The 21,326-nt window shown below is 43.3% G+C and overlaps 1 protein-coding gene across 2 annotated transcripts; it reads right to left on the reverse strand.

Annotated features, from left to right (window-relative positions):
- Nucleotides 1–13,130: 13,130 nt before the first annotated feature.
- On the reverse strand, nt 13,131–21,120 carry DEFB121 (defensin beta 121). Of its 2 annotated transcripts, none has more exons than XM_004061945.1 (2): nt 20,904–21,120; nt 13,131–13,382 (listed from the first exon to the last, which is right to left on the reverse strand). In XM_004061945.1, exons 1-2 carry the CDS (start codon nt 20,923–20,925, stop codon nt 13,210–13,212), a joined length of 195 nt encoding a protein of 64 aa, XP_004061993.1. In that variant the 5' UTR covers nt 20,926–21,120; the 3' UTR covers nt 13,131–13,209. The 2 variants fall into 2 exon arrangements, with proteins under 2 accessions (XP_004061993.1, XP_004061992.1); XM_004061944.4 differs by lacking the exon at nt 20,904–21,120 and adding an exon at nt 14,392–14,512.
- Nucleotides 21,121–21,326: the final 206 nt, after the last annotated feature.

Consider the following 21,326-nt stretch of genomic DNA (forward strand, 5'->3'; position numbering starts at 1 on the left):
CTGTAATAACTTGGTTTATGATCTTCATATATGTATCTATTCTTTTAAATTTTATTTTACATGTTTGATTTTTGTCTCTCCACTTAGAATGTCAGAAACCTGGCTTATAACCCCAGTACCCATAACATCACTTGGTGTATTAAGATACTTATTCAACTGTTTTAACTGATATTCCCCCCAAATAAGAACGATTCCAAAAGACAGACATGGATTTCTTGTTTATGTAAAAGTCTGGGTATGCAGTTAAGTGTGACAGCTTCACCATTCAGCAGGGATCCAGGTTCCTTTTGGCTTGATGCTCTGCCATCCTCAAGAGGCTGCATCATGTGATGACCATGAGCTGCTCCAGTTCTCACCGTCAAGTTCCCATCCAGCCATCAGGAAAGGAGGAGTGATGGAAGTGAAATGCAACACCCTTCCCTTTAAGGACACCACTCAGAAGTTTCACCCCTCGGCTTGGCACAGTGGCTCACACCTGTGATCCCAGCACATTGGGAGGCCAAGGTCGGTGGATCATTTGAGGTAGGAGTTCAAGACCAGCCTGGCCAAACTGATGAAACCTCGTCTCTACTAAAAATACAAAAAAAAAAAAAATTAGCCAGACGTGGTGGTGAGCACCGTAATCCCAGCTACTCAGGAGCCTGAGGCAGGAGAATGGCTTGAACCCAGGAGGTGGAAGTTGCAGTGAGCTGAGATCGTACCACTGCACTCCAGCCTAGGCAACAGGGTGAGACACCGTCTCTCCAAAAAATAAGAATAATAATTTGCACCCTTTGCTTCCAATCCTGTCCACCTCCCAGAGCTCATTTAGACCATCATGCGCAGCTGCAAGGGAGGCTGGAAATATTTTCCTTATTCTAGGCAACCATTTCTAGCTAAAATATAGGGGTTGTCTTATTAAGAAGGGAAAGAGATACATGGGGAGTGGAGTTCTAGCAGTCTCTAACATACCTGACATTAAATATTAAATAATATTTAATAAATATCTGTAGACAAATAAATATAACTTACTTTAATAAATAATTATAGATAAATAACTTATACATTGAGTAAGGCTATGAGAAGTGATCTAGTGGGGAGGAAACCCAAGTCCCTGTAACTCCAGGGCTTTGGGAGGCCAAGGGGGTACCAGATTGAGCCCAGGAGTTCCAGACCAGCCTGGGCAACATATGTGACCTCATCACTACAAAAAAATTTTTTAATTAGCCAAGTGTGGTGGTACACACCTGTAGTCCCTGCTACTCAGGGGGCCAAGATGGGAGGATTGATTGAGTCTTGGAGTTCAAGGCTGCAAAACATTCAATTGTTGTTTTTCTGCCTTCCCTGCAGCTAGAATATGGACACATGGGTAGGTTCAGCCAATCAGATGACTCCATCCTATTTTTTGAATCAGGTGCTCAAGATTCCAGGAAGAAGGAACAGTAGATAATTTATCTTAACAAAGGAGCCCATTATGATGTCCAGTTTCCAGGGGCAATAGGGAAGCAGGGCAAATAGGGGTAGAGTTTAGGGTCCTGAGCAATGGCGTTTGGTGGCAGCTGTGTCCTCACTAGACCAGGTCCATGGGGTGATTTTTCACTCTGGCTCCTCCTACCCTTCCTCCCTGGTTCCTACCCATTTTCTAAGCCTCGCTCTAGGAATTCTCTGAACTTCCAAACAGCCAAAAGATTCCCTTTGCTAAACACTCTTATGGATTCAGTGACCATGGGCAAGTCGTTTAACCAATTTTGGAGATAATAATACGGGCTCATGGTTTGTTGTGACCTTTAAGTGATAAGTGCCTATCCAGAGTTCAAAACAGTGCCTGGCAGGTAGTAAGTGCTCGATACATTTTAGTTACAATTTCTTTGTTTCCAGGTAAGGGAGGAGGGAATTTAGAGCCTTGAGGGCATTTGACCTCTACAGCCTCAGTGAAAACGAAGCCAAGTTTCTCTGTTGTGTCAGGGATTAGGGCTTGGAGAAAATAGGCAAGATCTCAAGAAGCCCCTGTCAGGCATGGAGGAAATACACTGGGCAGAAAGCTGTGAGGGGTGACCTGCGATCAGGGCTGGATGGCTCAATAGGAGGACTGAGCACCTGCCCAGGCTCAGGGCACTGGCAAGACATGGGCCAAAACAAAGTCAGAAAATCTAAAGAACCCCCTTTAATTTCAGTAGGCAGGAATGCTTTGTATCATTTCACAGAAGTAAAATTTTATTTCAGAGTTGAGTGTTGTTTTATTTCGAATTCCACTGGGAGTGCTGTAAACTTCTTGGTGTTTAACGTTACTAAAGGTGTTCATGAGGACTTGCTTGGTGTGTAATGGAGCTGACCAGGATAAGGGAATTTGGGGGTGCTATTCAGCAGTGTGATGAACACACCAGGCATGCAATTTGGTCCAAAACTGAGCAACTTACCATGTGTCCTTAGCATGTCATGCAACATCTACAGGACTCAGTATTGAAATGAGACATCATAGCAGAGGAGTTATAAGCCTATATTCTGGAGTTAGTCTCCTGGCTGTGTTACCTTTTAAAAGTTACTTAAGGCTGGGTGCGGTGGCTCACGCCTGTAATCCCAGCAATTTGAAAGGCTGAGGTAGGCAGATCATTTGAGGCCAGGAGTTTGAGACCAACCTGGCCAACATGGTGAAACCCAATCTCTACTAAAAAGTACAAAACTTATCCAGGTGTGGTGGGACATGCCTGTAATCCTGGCTATTCAGGAAGCTGAGGCAGGAGAATTGCTTGAATTCTGGAGGCAGAGTTGTAGTGAGCCAAGATCACACCACTGCACTCCAGCCTAAACAAAAGTGTGAGACTGTGTCTCAAAACAAAAAAAAAGTTAGTTAACCTCTTTGAATCTCAGTTTCCTCTTCTATAAAATGGGGGTAATAATATTTCATAGGGTTGATGTTAGGATTAAATGAGTGATTACACATAAGGCACTTCGAACAATACCTGATACTTGACTTCAATATAAATATGTGGTGTTATTATTGTACTAGACCAGAAGTTCCCAACCTGGAGGTTCCAGGCATTTCCTCACTATAGCTCTTTTCAATATTTCATAAGCCCTCTTAGGAATCCCTGTTTGCAAAGGACTGCCCAGGGAGTACTGTGATGACTCAGAAAAATGGCCTTGACCAACATAAGGAGAAATTGAAAAAGATGATTTAATTGCTATAGAACGTTTATATTTCAATATCTGGGTTTATATTTGTGTTGTATTTTGTTTGTGTGTACTTAGGTATACATGTGTAGATTTGTGCAAGTGTTTATATGCTCAAATTTTATATATTTTATGTATATTTTATGTGTGTTTATATGGTTTATATGTATTTTGCGTGAGTACTTGAATGTGTATGTGTACATGCATTGATTCTTACATTAGTTTGCATGTAGACATGTAGAACATGTGTTTCAGTGTTGTTTAGTACCTGTGTACATGTGCATCTGTTCTCAGATCTCCAAATGCCATAGCCTGAGCTCCAGTGAGCTCAGTCCCTTTGTTCCTCTCAGGTCTCTACATCCTGTGACTCTGGAACATGACAGTTGCTTGATGATTCTTCTATTCAGCTAGGAGATCTGGGCCAAGGCTAAGGGAAGTATGGGGAGCATCGTGGCCAAGAAGCAGAGGCCACTAGGGGAAAAGAGGCCAGGAGATAAGGGATGAGGGGAGTCAGTCAGAGAGCCAACTTGTCCCATAATTGCTGCCTGATATCTCCTGGGGCCCACCAAGACTAGAACAGACTGTAGCTTCAGCCTTTGTAATGCCTCCCACATGGGTACAGCCTGGCCTGGCCAGTTCTGAAGACTGGACACCACCCACTCCCTCGAATCTGTGCAGTTGCATTTGTAAGTCCTTGAAAAGCCACCCACTCCCTGCAGCCTAAATTCCACAGCAGGGAGAGTAGGGAACCATTCATACTAGTTATCAAGTTCCCAGGAAGGAGTTCACACAGGCCAGGTATTTTTACCTTATCTCATTTGCTCCTCTCACTAACCTATTAGTTTAATAATATGACAAAAAGTGACAAAAAGATGAAAGAAATAAGAGTCATAAAGTCACAGCCTTTTATGGACATCTTTCACTTCCATGCATTTACACCATCTCCTTCCTTTCCCAGTGAGGTAGGAAAAGTGTCCAGGCAAGGGTAGGTGGTTCACAGAAAGATAATATGAGGACCAAGTTTGCATAAAAGTGTGATGCAGCTATTTTAGAGTGGCTGGATTCCAGAGAAATCCTCTACACCAGCATATCCCCAACTGTGTCCCATTTCAAGCAGTGTTCCATGGAAAAAATAAATGCTAGTGAGAATATTTATCCTACAATTTATTAAAATATTAACAGTCACATACCAGCTATGAATGCCCCCCACACTCAAGCCTCAGGAAATGCTGTAATTACTTATTTGTTTTAAGTGCAGCTCCAAGACACTACTTGCCAAATTAGTGAGATGTCCAATGTCAGTTATTATTGGGATTTCATGCCATCCTCCACTTGATCCCACTAGGACCCCATGGTTCTGGGAAATGGGGAAGGATCTGGTCCTTATTCCACGATGATGACCTTTATTTCCTTGCTCTTCATGGTTGGGATATTGCTGATGGACTCCACTGGCTGTTCATTGAGGTGTGTGTGTGTGTGTGTGTGTGTGTGTGTGTGTGGTGGTGTTGTTGTTGTTTTGTTTTTTCTTGTTTTTTTTTTTTTTTTGAGACAGAGTTTCACTCTCGTTGCCCAAGCTGGAATGCAATGGCATGATCTCGGCTCACTGCAACCTTCGCCTCCCAGGTTCAAGCAATTCTCCTGCCTCAGCCTCCCGAGTAGCTGAGATTACAGGCACACACCACCACACCCAGCTAATATTTTGTATTTTTAGTAGAAATGGGGTTTCACCATGTTGGCCAGGCTGGTCTCGAACTCCTGACCTCATGTGATCCACCCTCCTCAGCCTCCCAAAGTGCTGGAATTACAGGCATGAGCCACCATGCCTGGCCCATTGGGTAGTTCTGGGCAGCTGGAAAATTGCTCTTCATCATGTCTACCTCCACCAACCACGAGCTCAGCCATCAAGACCTTTGCTGCCCCTCCCAGGGCTATGGCCACAGTGGCTGTCTCCACAGTGACTGCCTTCCACGCAGGCAACCCCGTCCAGCACCTGCTACCTTGGGGTGCTTCATCAAACTCCCTTGGAGCCAAACCCCGATCTCCTCTCCCAGTTCTGAGGAAATTCAACACCCTTAGATGCCATGACACTCCTCTCTCTTGCCCTCGAAGCTAAAATTCCTCATCTCACTTCTGAAACGATACAATTTTTTTCTTCCAAAAGTTTTATATTTTTTTAAATTTTATTTTACTTTAAGTTCTGGGATACATGTGCAGAACGTGCAGGTTTGTTACATAGTTATACATGTGCCATGGTGGTTTCCTGCACCCATTAACCTGTCATCTAGGTTTTAAGCCCCCATGCATTAGGTATTTGTCCTAATACTGTCCCTCCCCTTGCCCCCCACTCCCCAACAAGCCCAGGTGTGTGGTGTTCCCCTCCCTGTATCCATGTGTTCCCATTGTTCAACTCCCACTTACGAGTGAGAACATGCGGTGTTTGGAAACCATACAATTTAATTGCCCTCTTTGTGCCTACTCCTCCCAAATAAAAAATTGTAAGGGTTGTCTTCAGGGCAACCCCTGACCTATGCGCACGCGCGCGCGTGCACACACACACACACACACACACACACGGTTTCAATTCCCCAGTAGAAAAGGAAGGCCAGGATTTAGAACACAAAATCCTGACTTCCTTTCCAAAAACAGGACAGAAAAATATCTTTTCATTCTTTTTGCTGATATCTGTTCAAACAAAATGAGGAAAAATTTTAAGGTAATTGCTACACTAAATTCTTGATACATCTCCCTGCCAAAAAGTTTATTTAAAAAAAATTAAATATGTGTATATAGTTGATCTGATTAATACACAAGACTGAGCAACTTACCATGTATCCTTGCTTTTTTGTTGTTGTTTTTTGAGATGCAGTCTCACTCTGTTGCCCAGGCTGGAGTGCAGTGGTGTAATCTCTGCTCACTGACACCTCCGCCTCCTGTGTTCAAGCGATTCTCCTGCTTCAGCGTCCCAAGTAGCAGGGATTACAGGCTCCTGCCACCACGCCTGGCTAATTTTTTTGTATTTTTAGTAGAGACGGGGTTTCACCATGTTTGCCAGGCTGGTCTCGAACTCTTGACCTCAAGTGATCTGCCCGCCTCAGCCTCCCAAAGTGCTAGGATTACAGGCATGAGCCACCACGCCCAGCCAAGTTCTTGCTTTTAAATGAGAATACCAGACAGTGAAGGAAAATGTTGCCTAATTTATGAAAGCACAACTTTCTTTTTTTTTTTTTTTTTTTTTTGAGATGAAGTCTCGTTCTGTCACCCAGGCTGGAGTGCAGTGGCATGATCTTGGCTCACTGCAACCTCCGCCTCCTGGGTTCAAGCAATTCTCCTGCCTTAGCCTCTCAAGTAGCTGGGACTACAAGCACACATCACCACTCCTGATTAATTTTTGTTTTTTGTTTTTGTTTTTGTTTTAAGATGAAGTCTCGCTCTGTCGCCCAGGCTGGAGTGCAGTGGCACGATCTTGGCTCACTGCAACCTCCGCCTCCCAGGTTCAAGCGATTCTCCTGCCTCAGCCTCCTGAGTAGCTGGGATTACAGGTGCGTGCCACCATACTCAGCTAATTTTTGTATTTTTAGTAGAGACAGGGTTTCACCATGTTGGTCAGGCTGGTCTCGAACTCCTGACCTCGTGATCCACCCGCCTCAGTCTCCCAAAGTGCTGGGATTACAGGTGTGAGCCACCGTGCCCGGCCTAATTTTTGTATTTTTTAAATAGAGACAGTATTTCACCATGTTGGCCAGTCTGGTCTCAGACTCCTGACCTCAAGTGATCTGCCCACCTCGTCCTCCCAAAATGCTGGGATTACAGACATGAGCTACCACGCCTCACACAACTCTCAATCTACTCATTGATAATGAAAACATTGACTGGTGACTATCACAGTGATGGACGTGACCACCACATATTTCTGTTAAGTGTCTCATCTTATATTTTTAATATATATTTTAGTATCATTCTGTGCTCATTGAATATCAAACACTCTTCTAATGTGAATAAACCTGAAAGAAGGAATTTTCTTGTGAGGCCATTTCTGCTGTCTATTTTAAGCTAGTTATATACCTCATTTAGCCCATCAATTGCTCAACTAATATTGGTTGAATATGCAATTTATGCCAGATTCTGTTCCAGGTACAGAAAACAAATCAGTCATGGTCTGTGTCTTCATGGAGATTACAGTCTATCATGAAGATGAACACTAAGCAAAGGTTAAGTACAGGTGCAGTGGGTGCTGCAAAGGTGACGTGCAGGATGCAATTGGCAGGGCTGGATCCAGGGTGAAGTGAGAAGTGCAACAGGTACTTAAAGGGTGACATTTAAGGAGGCATTTGCATGAGCCTGAGAGTGAGTGCCTCTTTATGTGTCACACCCTAGACACCTCCTTCTCCTCACCCTAGTCCTGGCCCTGGCTATCAGAAAAGCGAAGGTGGGGTGGAAAATATTCTGGTGTAATATTTGGGGTAACATTCTCTGACAGTTGTCATTTACTGCATCTTTGGACACTCAGTATCTGAGCTCCTTTCCATTAGGGAAGCTAGTCTCTATTTTTGTGGTCTTGGTGGAAAGGAAGGCTGACCTTCAACTACAGAATATCTTAAAGGCAAAGATTCTCTTTTGCCACCTTGGGAGTTAGCAGACGGGTGCATGACCCAGGCTCAGCCAACTGGGTGCTCCAACAAGGGACTTGAATCTTAAAGGGCTAAAGCCAAACCACAAGGAAGGTGGAGGAAATACACAGTGGCAGCAGCAATGGCAAGAGTCCAGGTGTGATACTGATGCACAGTGCTCTGGCAGCAATGCTCGTGGTAAGATCTTGGCAGGCTATTTCTGCTGCCCACTCTGTCTCAGTCTTTCCAAGCCTGATTGTCCAGACTTCTGGTCATTTTTATGAGCTACATGTTATCCTTCCAAGAAATTATCCTGTTTGCTTAAATTGCTCTCTAATGAACACTTACATTACATCCAATAATAAATGTAAGGTGTTTCATCTTCAAATATGTTGAGGGAATGTTGCTATATTCAGTAAGGAACTCTTGTGAGATTGGGTGTCAGAACGTGGGACAATCTGACCTGGCAGAGAGATTAGAGGGACAGCAGCAAAACTCAGGGTGGAAGGCCTCAAATATGGGAAAGAGGAGGGAGACTGCTAATGAGGGACTGAGCTGAGATAGCAGTCCCAAAAAGAGTAAGGAGAGTAAGGTTTGCATCAAAACATCACAGAGGAAGAATCAAGGGGCCTCGATGGCTGACTTGATGTGAGAAGTCAAGAAATGAACACACAAAGTCAGTCTCAAGACAGCATAGAGCTGCCATCAGATTATTTTTTTTTCTTTCTTTCTTTCTTTTTTTTTTTTTTTTTTTTTTTTTTGAGATGGAGTCTCGCTCTGTTTTCCAGGCTAGAGTGCAGTGGCGTGACCTCAGCTCACTGCAACCTCCGCCTCCTGGATTCACATGATTCTCCTGCCTCAGCCTCCTGAGTAGCTAGGACTACAAGTGGCCACCACCACACCCGGCTATTTTTTTGTATTTTTACTAGAGACGGGATTTCACCATGTTGGCCAGGCTGGTCTCAAACTCCTGACCTTAAGTGATCCACCTGCCTCAGCCTCCCAAAGTGCAGGGATTACAGGTGTGAGCCACAGCACCCGGCCTGCCTTCAGATTCTTGAATGACTGCCTGTACACAGACAGATCTTTGTGGACTCAAAATATAGAACAAAGGCTTCATGTAAATGTAACCAGAATTTAGATAACTCCAGTTTGGGCACAAACAGTATTTTCTACCCCTCCCTTCCCACCCACTTCCCATTGCTAGATGTGTTCTATAATGTACTCAAACCCCTGAATACTCAGATTGAGTCCTTTCTTCTTGAATCTAATGTTCATCAGAACCTCAAAAAGAAGCGCTTGAATATCTTAGACTTCCCCCTTCTGTAAGGTCCCTTAAACTCATGCTGCGCCACTCCTCAGAACATCCACATCAAGGAAAGAGGAGTTTTCCTAAATCATGGAGAGTAAAACATGGGTGGAAAAAGAAGGCTTGAGTTTCAGGCAATGGTAAAACACAAGAACTTGGAAAGGAAAACCTGTTTGAGTGGGAAACTGACCATCCTTGGAGTTTAACTATTCATATAGGTAGCAAATACTTATTGTGTTCTGATAGTGTGCCAGGCACCATGGAATGGTGAGCAAAACCAAAAGGGTCCCTGCAATCATAAAACCCAAATTCTCCTGGAAGAGAGAAAAGAAACAACTAAATGAACAAAATAATTACTGATTTTTGAGAAGTGCTAGGACATACATTTGCCTAGTGATATAAAGGACTTCATTAGATATAATAGTCAAGAATGACATTTAAATTAAGGCCTGGAGGATGGGACAAAAACAGTCATATAAACATCAGAAGCAGAGCCTTCTTGGGAAGAGGGAACAGCATGTAGCAAGGCCCTGAGACAAGAAAAGAGCTTGTTAACATCAAGGAACAGAAAGGAAACCTGGGTGACCTGAGTATAAGGAGGAGGCCAGAGAGGTGAACAAGGCCTGGTAGGGCAGGGCCTCCCAGTCCATGACAAGGAGTCTGGATGTTATTCTTAATGAAATGGAAAGCTATTGTTTGGTGCAAAACAGAGTAGTGACAGGATATCCTTTACCTTTCTTGATTTAGGACTAGATCTGAAAAAAATGAAAATAATTTACCATTTGGCTGCTATGTGGAAAATTAATTACAGAAAACAGGAGACTATTGTAAAAGATCAGGTGAAGATGGCAGTGGCCTGAACTAGATGGAGAGAAATGGATAATTTTGATATGTGTTTTGAAGGTAGAGCCACAGGACTTGCTGAGAAATTGAATGCAGGGAGGTGAAGTGAGGAATCACACATGACTTGTAGGTTTGGTGCATCTGGGCACATGTTGTTACCATTTCCTAAGAAGGGAAATAACAGGGTACTAACAGTGCCTAGTGAGGTGAGGACCCCATTAGGAGTTCCATTCTGATATGTTAGGTGACCAGATGGAGATGTCATTTAAGGGGGAAGATATACCAGTTTAGACACTAGAGAAAGTTTAGGGTAGGAGATATGAATTTGAGAGTGATCAGCATATAGAGGGTAGTCAAAGTACCTAGTGAAAAAGAGCAGAGAGAAAAGACAAAAGGAGCCTAGAAGCAAGTCCCTGGCCTTTGGAAAGGGAAGGAGGAGCCAGAAGAGAAGACTGAAAATGAATGGCCCAGGTGATCAGAGGAAAACCAGGGGAGTCTGCCATCTTAGAAGGCAAGAGAAGAAAGCATTTCAATGAGGATGTCGTGGCCTCTATGTCAAACACCTCTTCAGGGGTCAATAAGAGGAAAACAGGGGTGCCTCTGCTGGGTTTGGCAACACTGGAGATAGTTGGTAATCTTTACTAGAAAAGGTTCAGAGGCACAGTCAAAGCCAAATTGAACTGAGTTGAAAGGTGAATGAGAAAAAAGGGGTAAAGTGAAGGCAGGCAACATTTTGAGAAGTATTTGTTTAAGCACTGCAAATAAATGAGGCATCGTCCAGAGAGGAATGTGGGACTCAGGGATCTTTTTTTTTTTAATCTGGGAGGTACTCGAGCATCTTTGTATGATAGAAATGATCTGGCAGAGAAGGGGAGAATAAGGAGAATAAATGAATATGAAGTTATTGAGTAGGGGAGAGGAGACAAATGTGAACAAGGGGCCAGTTTCTCAGGTGTAGACATCATTCTTCCACTGAAAACGAAAGGAAGACAGGAGCTGTAGGACCCAATACCGGAGTGTGTAGACTTAGTAGAGAGAAGATGAAGGAGTTGCTTCTGATGGCTTCTATTTTCTTGAAATATGAGGCAAGAAGTGATATTTTGATGGGGACAGGGAATGGTAGAAGATTGAGGAGAAAGGAAAAATCATGGACTAGTCATTTCAAAGAATGAGAAATCAAGCTTCTTAGGGAAAAACAGGAGATTAGCTGGGCAGTGTTTAGTGGTCTTTGAGGTTGGAGGCCGTGAATTTCCAGTGAAATCAGTGAGACTAGTTGGATTATTTTTTCTAAGAACAATCAGCTGCTGACCTATATAGGTCAGGCACAGTGGCTTACGCCTGTAATCCCAACCCTTAGGGAGACCAAGGCAGGAGGATGATCACTTAAGGCCAGGAGTTCGAGACCAGCCTGGGAAACATAGCAAGACCCCCATCTCTATTAAAAAAAATTTTTTTAACTGCCAAGAGTGGTAGCACACACCTGCAGTCCCAGCTACCTGGGAAGCTGAGGCAGGATAATCCCTTGAATCCAGGAGTTTAAGGCTGTAATGAGCTATGATCACACCACTGCACTCCAGCCTGGGTAACAGAGTAAGATCTTGTCTTGAAAAATAAAGTTTACCTATAGAGAAGGCAAGTAGGTGGTTGTATTCTACCATGGTTGGGAGTTTGGCATTGATACAATGCAGAGTAGAGCAAGGGAGCTAAGTCTGCAAGAGAAACATTACAGGGCTAGACTGGACGGAAATTGAGTCGGGAGGGTAAGAAAATTAGTGAAAAAATGGTAGGGTATAGGGCTTTACTTCAACTTTAAGAGTTGTTAACTCTGAGAAGTAGGAGTTGGTGGCAACGTAGTGAAGGAGGATTTAACTTTTTCCAGGCAAAGAATTGCTACGCAGAGTCTAGAAGTAGAAAATTACAAAATGAGATCTACCTAGATTCTACTTACATTTATCAAGAACTGAATGTGGGCTAGATTCTGTGCTGGGCACTTTCCTGTCTGTTATCTCATTTAATTCTCATGACATCCCTATGACTTGAGTAGGAAAGTTCCCCATTTTAGAGACAAGAAAATAGAGCAGAGAGGGTTAAATGGCTTGCCTAGGGTCATGCAGCTGACATGCAATTAAGCAAAGATTTGACTCCAGATCTTCTGATCCTGCTTCGAACGCTCTTCCCTAGACAGCTTGATGATACTTAGACACTGACTCTGAGGCTGAAGTTTGTCATCAGGAAGGTGAACTGGGGACATAGGGCTGAAGCCAGGTCAGGACTCCAATATGAAAGGGCTGAATAGGAGGCAGGTGACTCCAAATAGAACTTTTCAACTCAGGATAAAGAATCAAGTTCTTTTACATTAGTCAGATAAGTAGCAAGAGTTGGGGATACTTGGGATCATGGGGCTGAATGTGGTAAAATTCCTGTCATCTCAGTTCAGGATCAGTCCTGCAAAATGATTAGCCAGCAGTTTAATGTCCCATGGCCACAACTAGAGGGAATGGAAAGAGATGGAGCAAGGATCCACAGATGGCCTGATGCCAGCTCTGTCCACCATGAGGAAGACTCACAAGAGGCATTGCCCTAGAGCCCCTGAGGGGCAGAACTGCAGGTGTGATCAAGGGAAAGTTATAACCTTTGGTGTGGGAGTAGAGAGAAGCCATGGGCCAAGAATGGGTTCTTGTGTTCATCATACTTGCCTCCTGGACTCCCCTAAAATACTCATAGATTGAGACCCACAGCATGCCTCAGCCTAGACTCTAAAGCCATTGCTATACAATACAATCACCACTAGCCACATTTAGCTATATAAATTTAAAGCTCGATTGAATCAAATTAAAACTTCGGGTCCACATTCACACTGGGCACATTTCAAGTGCTCAGTAGCCACATGTGGCTAGTAGCTACCATATTGAACAACATAGATAGGAAATATTTCCATCATGGCAGAATGTTCTATTGGCAGTGCTGGTCTAGAAGAAAACAGGAATCAAGTAGATATAATGAATATTCTTTAATTCATGCCCTCTTGGACCAGCTATGGATCAGCAGGCTAGGAGCTATTTGCAAGGTTTAGATTATTACCACCTACTGGTCCATCCTGTTCTTCCTAACATGCACACCAGACACACACACACACACACACACACACACACACAACCTTTCTTCTTTATTTACTTGTTTCTAAATGTAACTAGGTGGAACTATCAGACAGAAACAGGGTATTGCCAAGAATGATTTAATAGAACTGCAGGATCCCATGATGTTGAGACTCAAGGTTGGAAGAGAGGTGGAAGAGAGGTGTCAGACTGCAGAAGTTGATTCCAGGCTTGTATTTGTGTCTGTTAATTTTGGTTTTACAGGTACATACTTGGGATCCACACAGCACTTAGCCTCAGTTTTGCATAATATATAGTATACTTCACTTTCTTTACATGTTGTTCTGCACCTGCCTGACTTGCCCCAACATTTCATGACTGAAAACAAAAGGGAAGAAGAGAATAGGGTCAGTTTTGAAAGAAAGCAGAAAGGTGGGAAAGGAAGAGGCTAAAGCCCAGTAGAGGAGTAGGAGGGAAATGAGGAGGTCTGTGGGGAAGAAGCTCTTACACAGGATCCCCTAAGTTTAAGGGAGATTATAGACCACTACGCTTTCTTCCTTCACTTGTGCCCCCTGTTAGAACCCCCAGAGTCCCCCCAACTCAGTGGCATAGGACCTACTGGATAGCTTCCCCTCCTTGGCCAGCTCCTTGGGAGGGAGAAGAGGACCCCTCTCCCAAGGGTTTTATCTCCCCCATATTATAATGTACCCAGGTGCCCAGTAGCAATTAGCCACCTTTTCTCATTGTTCTTTGGTACCCCCTCTGACCATATCAATGAAAGGTGACAGGAATATTAAATAAACTCATTTAACATCTGTAAGTCTTCTAGGGCACCTTTAAAACTCCCAAGAATATCATACTGCCTTCTTCACAACATCCTGGGACTTTTCTCTGGCCCCAACCAGTCAAGGGAATTAGGAACAGCTATTCCAGGGAACCTACAACCTAAGGTAACCCAGATGATTTGAGGTTGCATTAAAAAGTGGAATCAGAATCCTCAAACAATCAGAAATTTGAGAACCATTTTCCAAGAGGCAACAATGCATCAAAATTCAAATCCTTTCAATGAATGTTTTTGAAAAAGTCCCCATTTTCTCTATACTCCATACCCAAATCTCTCTCTTTACACCCTATCCCATCCTCAGGTCATCATGTTCAGCTTTTCCAGAGCTAACCAGAGATAAGGTTGGAATGGTCAAGTACTGGGCACTGGGAAGACCATTTGGTACCAGAGAACTCAAACTTCCCCATAACTAGAGAGACTACCTAAAGGCCTCAATGAGCTCTACCAGGCCATTCTCCCAGCCCAACCTGTCAGAGCCCCCAGAGTTCTCTGAACATGCATCAGGTTCCCTGACTCCCATCCCCTTCTGGAGATCCTGTTTACCTGGGGTGACCTGGGCCAGGAGCAGAGTAACAGTCAAAAGCAGAAGAAGGAGCTTCATGAATGACAAATGATCAGGGAGGGATAGGAGGCTTCTCAACTGGTAAAACAGACAGAGGACTCCATTCTGGGCAGTCCAGACTGGTATTTATTGCCTTGAGGAGCATGGCAGAGCCAAGATCAGTGAACCAGAACGGGAACAGTCATTTGAGATCAGACAGGCAGGCAAGGAAGGTATCAACCACACTGACTGAGGAGGCTGGGAGAGGGGGAAGGGACGTTAACAAAGAGAAGATACGGCCTTGCCTCTGAAGAATTTTATAATACAGCTGGAGAACCAAGAAGGGGAAACATATTTTCATCTCTAATTTGTTTTTCATTAATGAGAAAAAAAGAGAGAAAAAAAGAGATAAGACAGAAAAGGAGTGATACTTCTGTGCGCCTTGGGTTCTTCCCAGCAACAAGGACATCTTAGGATGTCCCATATGTTGATGATTCATTATAATACCAAATGAAGGGCAGAGCAGGGGGAAATACCTTAATAGCTCCATGGCCATCACCACTGGAAACCAGAATGTCAGTATTCATGGAGTGGAATGAGCAGGAAAGCCATAGCCCTTACTTTTAACAGTACATATTTAATAGGAACAAGTAGCACCCTCATAGGTAGCAAAAGAAAAGCCATTTATTATTGTTGTGGTCTTTTTTTTATTATTACTTATTTTTTTGAGACAGTCTTGTTCTGTCGCCCAGGCTGGAGTGCAGTGGCACAATCATAGTTCACTGGAACCTCGAATTCCTGGTCTCAAGCAATTCTCCTGCTTTGGCCTCCCAAAGTGCTAGGATTAAAGGCATGAGCCATCATGCCCAGCTTGGTCTTTCTTATAAGAAATGGTAGATTGCCCCAGCACTTTGGGAGGCCGAGGCGGGTGGATCACAAGTTCAGGAGATCGAGACCATCCTGGCTAACTCAGTGAAACCCCGTCTCTACAAAAAAAATACAAAAAATTAGCCGGGCGTGGTGGCTGGCCACTGTAGTCCCAGCTATTCAGGAGACTGAAGCAGGAGACTAGCTTGAATCCGGGAGGCGGAGGTTGCAGTGAGCCAAGATTGTGCCACTGCACTCCAGCCTGGGCGACAGAGCGAGACTCTGTCTCAAAAAAGAAAGAAAGAAATGGTAGATTGTAATCTTGGCCCTACTTCTTCATCCCTACTTGAATTCACACATTTGCCAAGGTCTCATCCTAGGAGAACTCTATTTCATTTTCCCTTCACTTTGGCCTTGGCATGTGATTTGCTTTGGCTAGTGATATGTGGGCAGAAGTGACAGTGTGCCAGTTGTAAGCCTAGGTTTTAAGAGATGACGAGTATTTTCATTTGCCCTTCTGTGCCTCTGCCATCACTATGAGAAGAACATGCCCCAGTGGTCCAAGGAGGATGAGAGATACGTGGGGCACAGCTACTCCAGGTGACTCACAGATCTACAGTGAGAAACAGAGCTGCCCCAGGCATTCCAGCCTCAAGCAGGGCAATCTAGCCAAATATAAAGGATTGCTGTTTTAAGCCACTGAGTTTTGGAGTGGAACATTACATAGTAATGGCTAACTTATACACAAGGCCAGCAGATAGATCAGGAAAGAGCCAAGTGCTTTTTAGGACAATAATGGTAAGGTCTATCTTTCTTTTCTTTTTCTTTTTTCTTTAAGACAGAGTCTTGCTCTGTTGCCCAGGCTGGAGTGCCGTGGCACCATCTCAGCTCATTGCAACCTCTGCCCCCCGGGTTCAAGCAGTCCTCCTGCCTCAGCCCCCCAAGTAGCTAGGACTATAGGCACGTGCCACCACACCCAGCTAATTTTTGTATTTTTGGTAGAGACGAGGTTTCACCATGTTGGCCATGGCTTGTCTCAAACTCATGACCTCAGGTGATCCACCCACCTCGGCCTCCCAAAGTGCTTGGATTACAGGCGTGAGCCACTGCACCTGGCCTAGGTCTATCATTTCAAAATGGACAGAAATAAAGACATACTAACAAGAGGAATATCTTCTTTCTAACATGGAAGAAAACAACAAGCCAGGAGCAGAGGCTCCTGCCTGTAATCCCCACAATTCGGGAGGCTAAGGCAGGAGGATTGCTTGAAGCCAAGAGTTTGAAACCAGCCTCAGCAACATAACGAGACTCCATCTCTACACACACAAAAAAAAGTTTTAAATAGCCGGGCATGGTGGGGCAAAGCTGTAGTCCTACCTACTAGGGAGGCTGAGGCAGGAAAATCATTTGAGCCCAGGAGGTCGAAGCTACAATGAGCTAAAATTGCACCACTGCACTCCAGCCAGCTCAACAGAGACCCTGTCTCCAAAAACAAAAAAAAGACAAGATAAATTTTCTTGTTGTCTGAAGAAAAATTAATGCTCCGGAGGTCACCAGACTTTTTCTATAAAGCCCAGATGGTAAATACTTTAGGATTTGCCAGCCACAACTATCACAACTACTCAACTCTACAGCTATAGGACAAAAGTACCCATAGACAATATATAAGCAAATGAGTGTGGCTGTATTCCAATAAAACCTATTTATAGACACTCAAGTTTAAATTTTGTATAATTTTCACATCTCTAAATGAAATTTGATTGTTTTCAACTGTTTAAAAATGTACTGGCTGGGCATGGTGGCTCACGCCTGTAATTCCAGCACTTTGGGAGACTGACACAGGTGAATCACCTGAAGCCAGGAATTCGAGACCAGCCTGGCCAACATGGTGAAACCTTGTCTCTACTAAAAATACAAAAATTAGCCATGTGTGGTGGTGAGTGACTGTAACCCCAGCTACTCGGGAGGTTGAGGCAGGAGAATTGTTTGAACCTGGGAGGCAGAGGCTGCAGTAAGCCGAGATGGTGCCATTGCACTCCAGCCTGGACAACAGGAGTGAAACTACATCTCAAAAAAAAAAAATGTACCAAGGCAAACAGATCACTTGAGGCCAGGAGTTTGAGACCAGCCTGGATGACATAGCAAGGTCCCTTCTCTATTTTAAAAAAACTTGTTAAAAAAATAAAATAAACAAAATTATTGCTGATTTTCTTGGTATCTCCACTTTGGAAAAACAGTTTAACAGTTTCTTATAAAGTTAAACATACACTTATCATACAACCAAACAACTCCTCTCCTTGGTATTTATCAAAGATAAATGAAGACATATGTCCACGCCAAAACCTGAATTGTCATAGTAACTTTATTCACCATAAGTGAAAACAACCCAAAAGTCCATTAATTAGTAAACAGATAAATTCTGATATCTCCATGTAATAGAATACTATTCAGCAACAAAGAATTAACCACTGCTATGCAACATACAGATGAACCTAAGAGCAAGCTGGGTGTGGCGGTTCACGCCTGTAATCCCAGCATTTTGAGAGGCCAAGGTGGGTGGATCATCTGAGGTCAGGAGTTCGAGACTAGCCTGGCCAACATGGTGAAACCCTGTCTCTACTAAAAATAACAAAATTAGCCAGGCATGGTGGCGGGTGCCTGTAATCCCAGCTACTTGGTAGGCTGAGGCAGGAGAATCGCTTGAACCTGGGAGGCAGAGGTTGCAGTGAACCTGAGCCAAGATCGTGCCACTGCACTCCAGCCTGGACAACAAGAGCAAAACACTGTCTCAAAAGAATAATAATAAAAATAATAATAAACATTTTTTAAAAGCATTAGCCTGAGTGGAAAAAGCCAGACCAAAAAAGAACATACTGAACAAGCTTATTCACATGAAACTCTAGAAAACACAAACCTAATCTACAGTGACAAAAAAAAGATCAGTGGTTGCCTGGGGCTGATGGGAGGAAGTGGGCATTGACTGAGATGGGGCATGGGGGAACTTTCAGAGTGATGAAAATGTTCTATATGCAGATGTCAAAATTCATCAAAATTTACACATTATGTTTTATATAAATTATACCTCAAAAAAGTTGACTTTTAAAAAAACCTGTGCTAGTTTTTATAATAAGCAACAGAATCCGATAAATAACATAAAACCACTTAAAATATATACACATTTAATGTGGTACACATATACCATGGAATACTATGCAGCCATCAAAAAGAAGGAAATCACATCCTTTTCAGCAACATGGATGCAGCTGGAGGTCATTATCCTAAGCCAACTGATGCAGAAACAGAAAACCAAATACCACATGTCCTCACTTACAAGTTGGAGACAAACCTTGGGTACATGTGAACATAAAGATGGGAACCATAGACACTGGGGACTACTAGAGTCAGGAGAGAGGGAGGGAGGCAAGGGCTGAAAAACTACCTATTATATACTATGCTCACTACCTGGGTGACAAGATACATCATAGGAGTTAAACATCATAGGAGTTGCCTATGTGAGAGATGGATAGGAGTTGATTATGGGGATAAAAGTTAATAAATCAGTAAAATAAAATAAAAGAAGGGCTTTGTATAAGGCCAATGACAATAAATCTGCCATAAATACATAACCCTCTGCAACAGAGGACTAAAATAAAGTGCTATATTGACAAGGGGCTTACTTCTAAAGATCATTAGTAAGGTATCAGCCCCGTGGACTGGAACCCATTTCCTCTCCTTCCAGAAGGGACTGCAGAGAGGAAACCTGAGATGCCATTCAAGCAAACGGCACAACTTCCTCCACTCTTGAGAAAGGGGATTGTTTCTGGTTGGAAGGGTAGGATACTGGGCTGAGAGCCTTGAAAAATGAGAGAGAGAGAGAGAGAGAAGAGAGCAACTCATGGGAGCACCATCCTTGCAGAAGTCTTAGTCTAGAAGGTACTTTCTTTATGCATCCAAGGAACCCCCAGTGGCACAGAGTTTCATCTACACTGAATGGTTTTGAGATCTACTTCCCTTCTTTAAAGAACTCCATCATAGCCCTGCAAGTTTGCTCTTGTGAACACTGATAAGCAGAATAAGGCTGCCTAATAAAGGGATGACCTGAATCCATTATGTGCATGATTTATCGGAATTAATAGTAGTTTTCAGCAGTAGAGAAGACTCTCATAAAAGACCCTTTTCCTATCTGTCACAAAAGACTGTGAAACCAAATGCCTTGATTGCTTCGTGAGCTAAAAAGGACTTCCCACAGCTGAACTATATACATCTACAGTTCTGGAGTGTCCACCGTTCTTAGATTCTGCTTAAGATTCCACATCTTAACTTCTACTGATATCCAACCATGTTGCCAAGACTCCCATTTCAAGCTCTCCAAGGAAATAATCTGATTGGCTGAACATAATCTTATTCATTATCTAATAGAGATAAACCATTTTAAAAGGATAGAAAACTGTGGAACAACCTCCCTTACTGATATCTGCACATTTCAGCTTTTCTTTGTTGCCACACATGAAGTCATATCATATGCTCTCAATAGATGGGGTGAATGCCTTTCAGTGAAAAAAGAAAAGTAAAAAAGAATGTATGAACGCAGAGCAAAAAAAAAAAGAAAGCGATAAAGATCTGAGGAGCGAATATGTGTTTTCCAAAGATTACAGAACTACACATGAATCTGCAAATGGTACATTAGGAAAATTATCTGAGGATGAAGAAAGGTAGGAGGCACTCAGTAGAGAAAGGTTGGTACTGATGAGTGGACGGTGCTGTGAAGTGTCCAGGAGCCTGGAGTCCACATATTAAAGGTGTACACAGTTACCTGGACCTAAGTCCAATTCAGTGTACTCAACCCCTTTAAGTAGGTTTCTGCAGTGCTGTGGTCCTTAATTCAACATCATTCCCCTCTTCTTGAGCCTCAAGTGGGTACCACTGCCATCTCTGGCTTAGTAGAAGATAGGGTGGTATCTGAAATTCAGAAAACTCAGAACCTGTTCCCTGCCTGGCCATTGACTCTAGCTTTGGCCCATAAGTCATAAGTGACCCTAATTGAAGAGTTTGCCCAGCATCCTTCTACTCCCTTCTCAGATTTCTTCCACCCACTTCTGGTTAGTTCCTTGCTCTCAGCACTGCAGCAGGGAAAGGAAATATATCTATATATCACTTCTTTGTAATCTTTGGGGATAGGAAGCATTGTAGGGTAGCTGGCAAAGAAGATGAAACTTCAGGCCCAAATAAGGCTTGGAAATTTTCTGGAGTTCTATTATATTCCAACTCTCTGGTTCCTGGTGCTATGTGTAACTAGTAATGGTAATGGATATGTTGGGCTTTTTTCTTTGATTTATTTGAAATGACGTTTGACAATCTATCACTAGGGGTAATGTGGGGAAATGGAAAGAATACAAGATTTGGAGCCACACAAGTCTGGGTTCAAATCCTCACTTTGCCACATATTAGCCATGTGACTTTGGACAAGTTAGTTAATCTCTCTGAACTTCAGTTTAATTATCTCTAATATGGAGATGATACTACTGACAGCAGAGGTTTGCTGTGAAGATTAAATTAGGTGATGCTTGTAAAGCTCACGGAATAGTGCCTGGCATAGAGGAAAGCCTCTGACAACTGGTAGTTACTGTTATTTACTATGAATCCTCACCTTCCTTGACTTCTTGAAACATTTGGCTATTGACCTCTTTCCTCCTTGAGGCTCTTCTGGCTTTTCATTGTCAACACAGTCAACGCTCAATACAAGGGACATTAGGATTGGCAGTAGCTCAGAGATCTCTCTGCTCACCGTGATCTTCAAGTTTGAAAATTGCATCTCAAATCTAAGACCCAGAGGGCTCACCCAGAGTCGAGGCTCAAGGACAGCTCTCCTTTGTGTCCAGAGTGTATACGATGTAACTCTGTTCGGGCACTGGTGAAAGATAACAGAGGAAATGCCTGGCTTTTTATCAGAACATGTTTCCAAGCTTATCCCTTTTCCCAGCTCTCCTTGTCCCTCCCAAGATCTCTTCACTGGCCTCTTATCTTTACTGTTACCAAATCTTTCCAGAAGCTGCTCTTTCCCTCAATTGTT

Source organism: Gorilla gorilla, chromosome 21 (genome assembly GCF_029281585.2).
Source record: "Gorilla gorilla gorilla isolate KB3781 chromosome 21, NHGRI_mGorGor1-v2.1_pri, whole genome shotgun sequence".
In the NCBI taxonomy this organism is placed as follows: domain Eukaryota; kingdom Metazoa; phylum Chordata; class Mammalia; order Primates; family Hominidae; genus Gorilla; species Gorilla gorilla.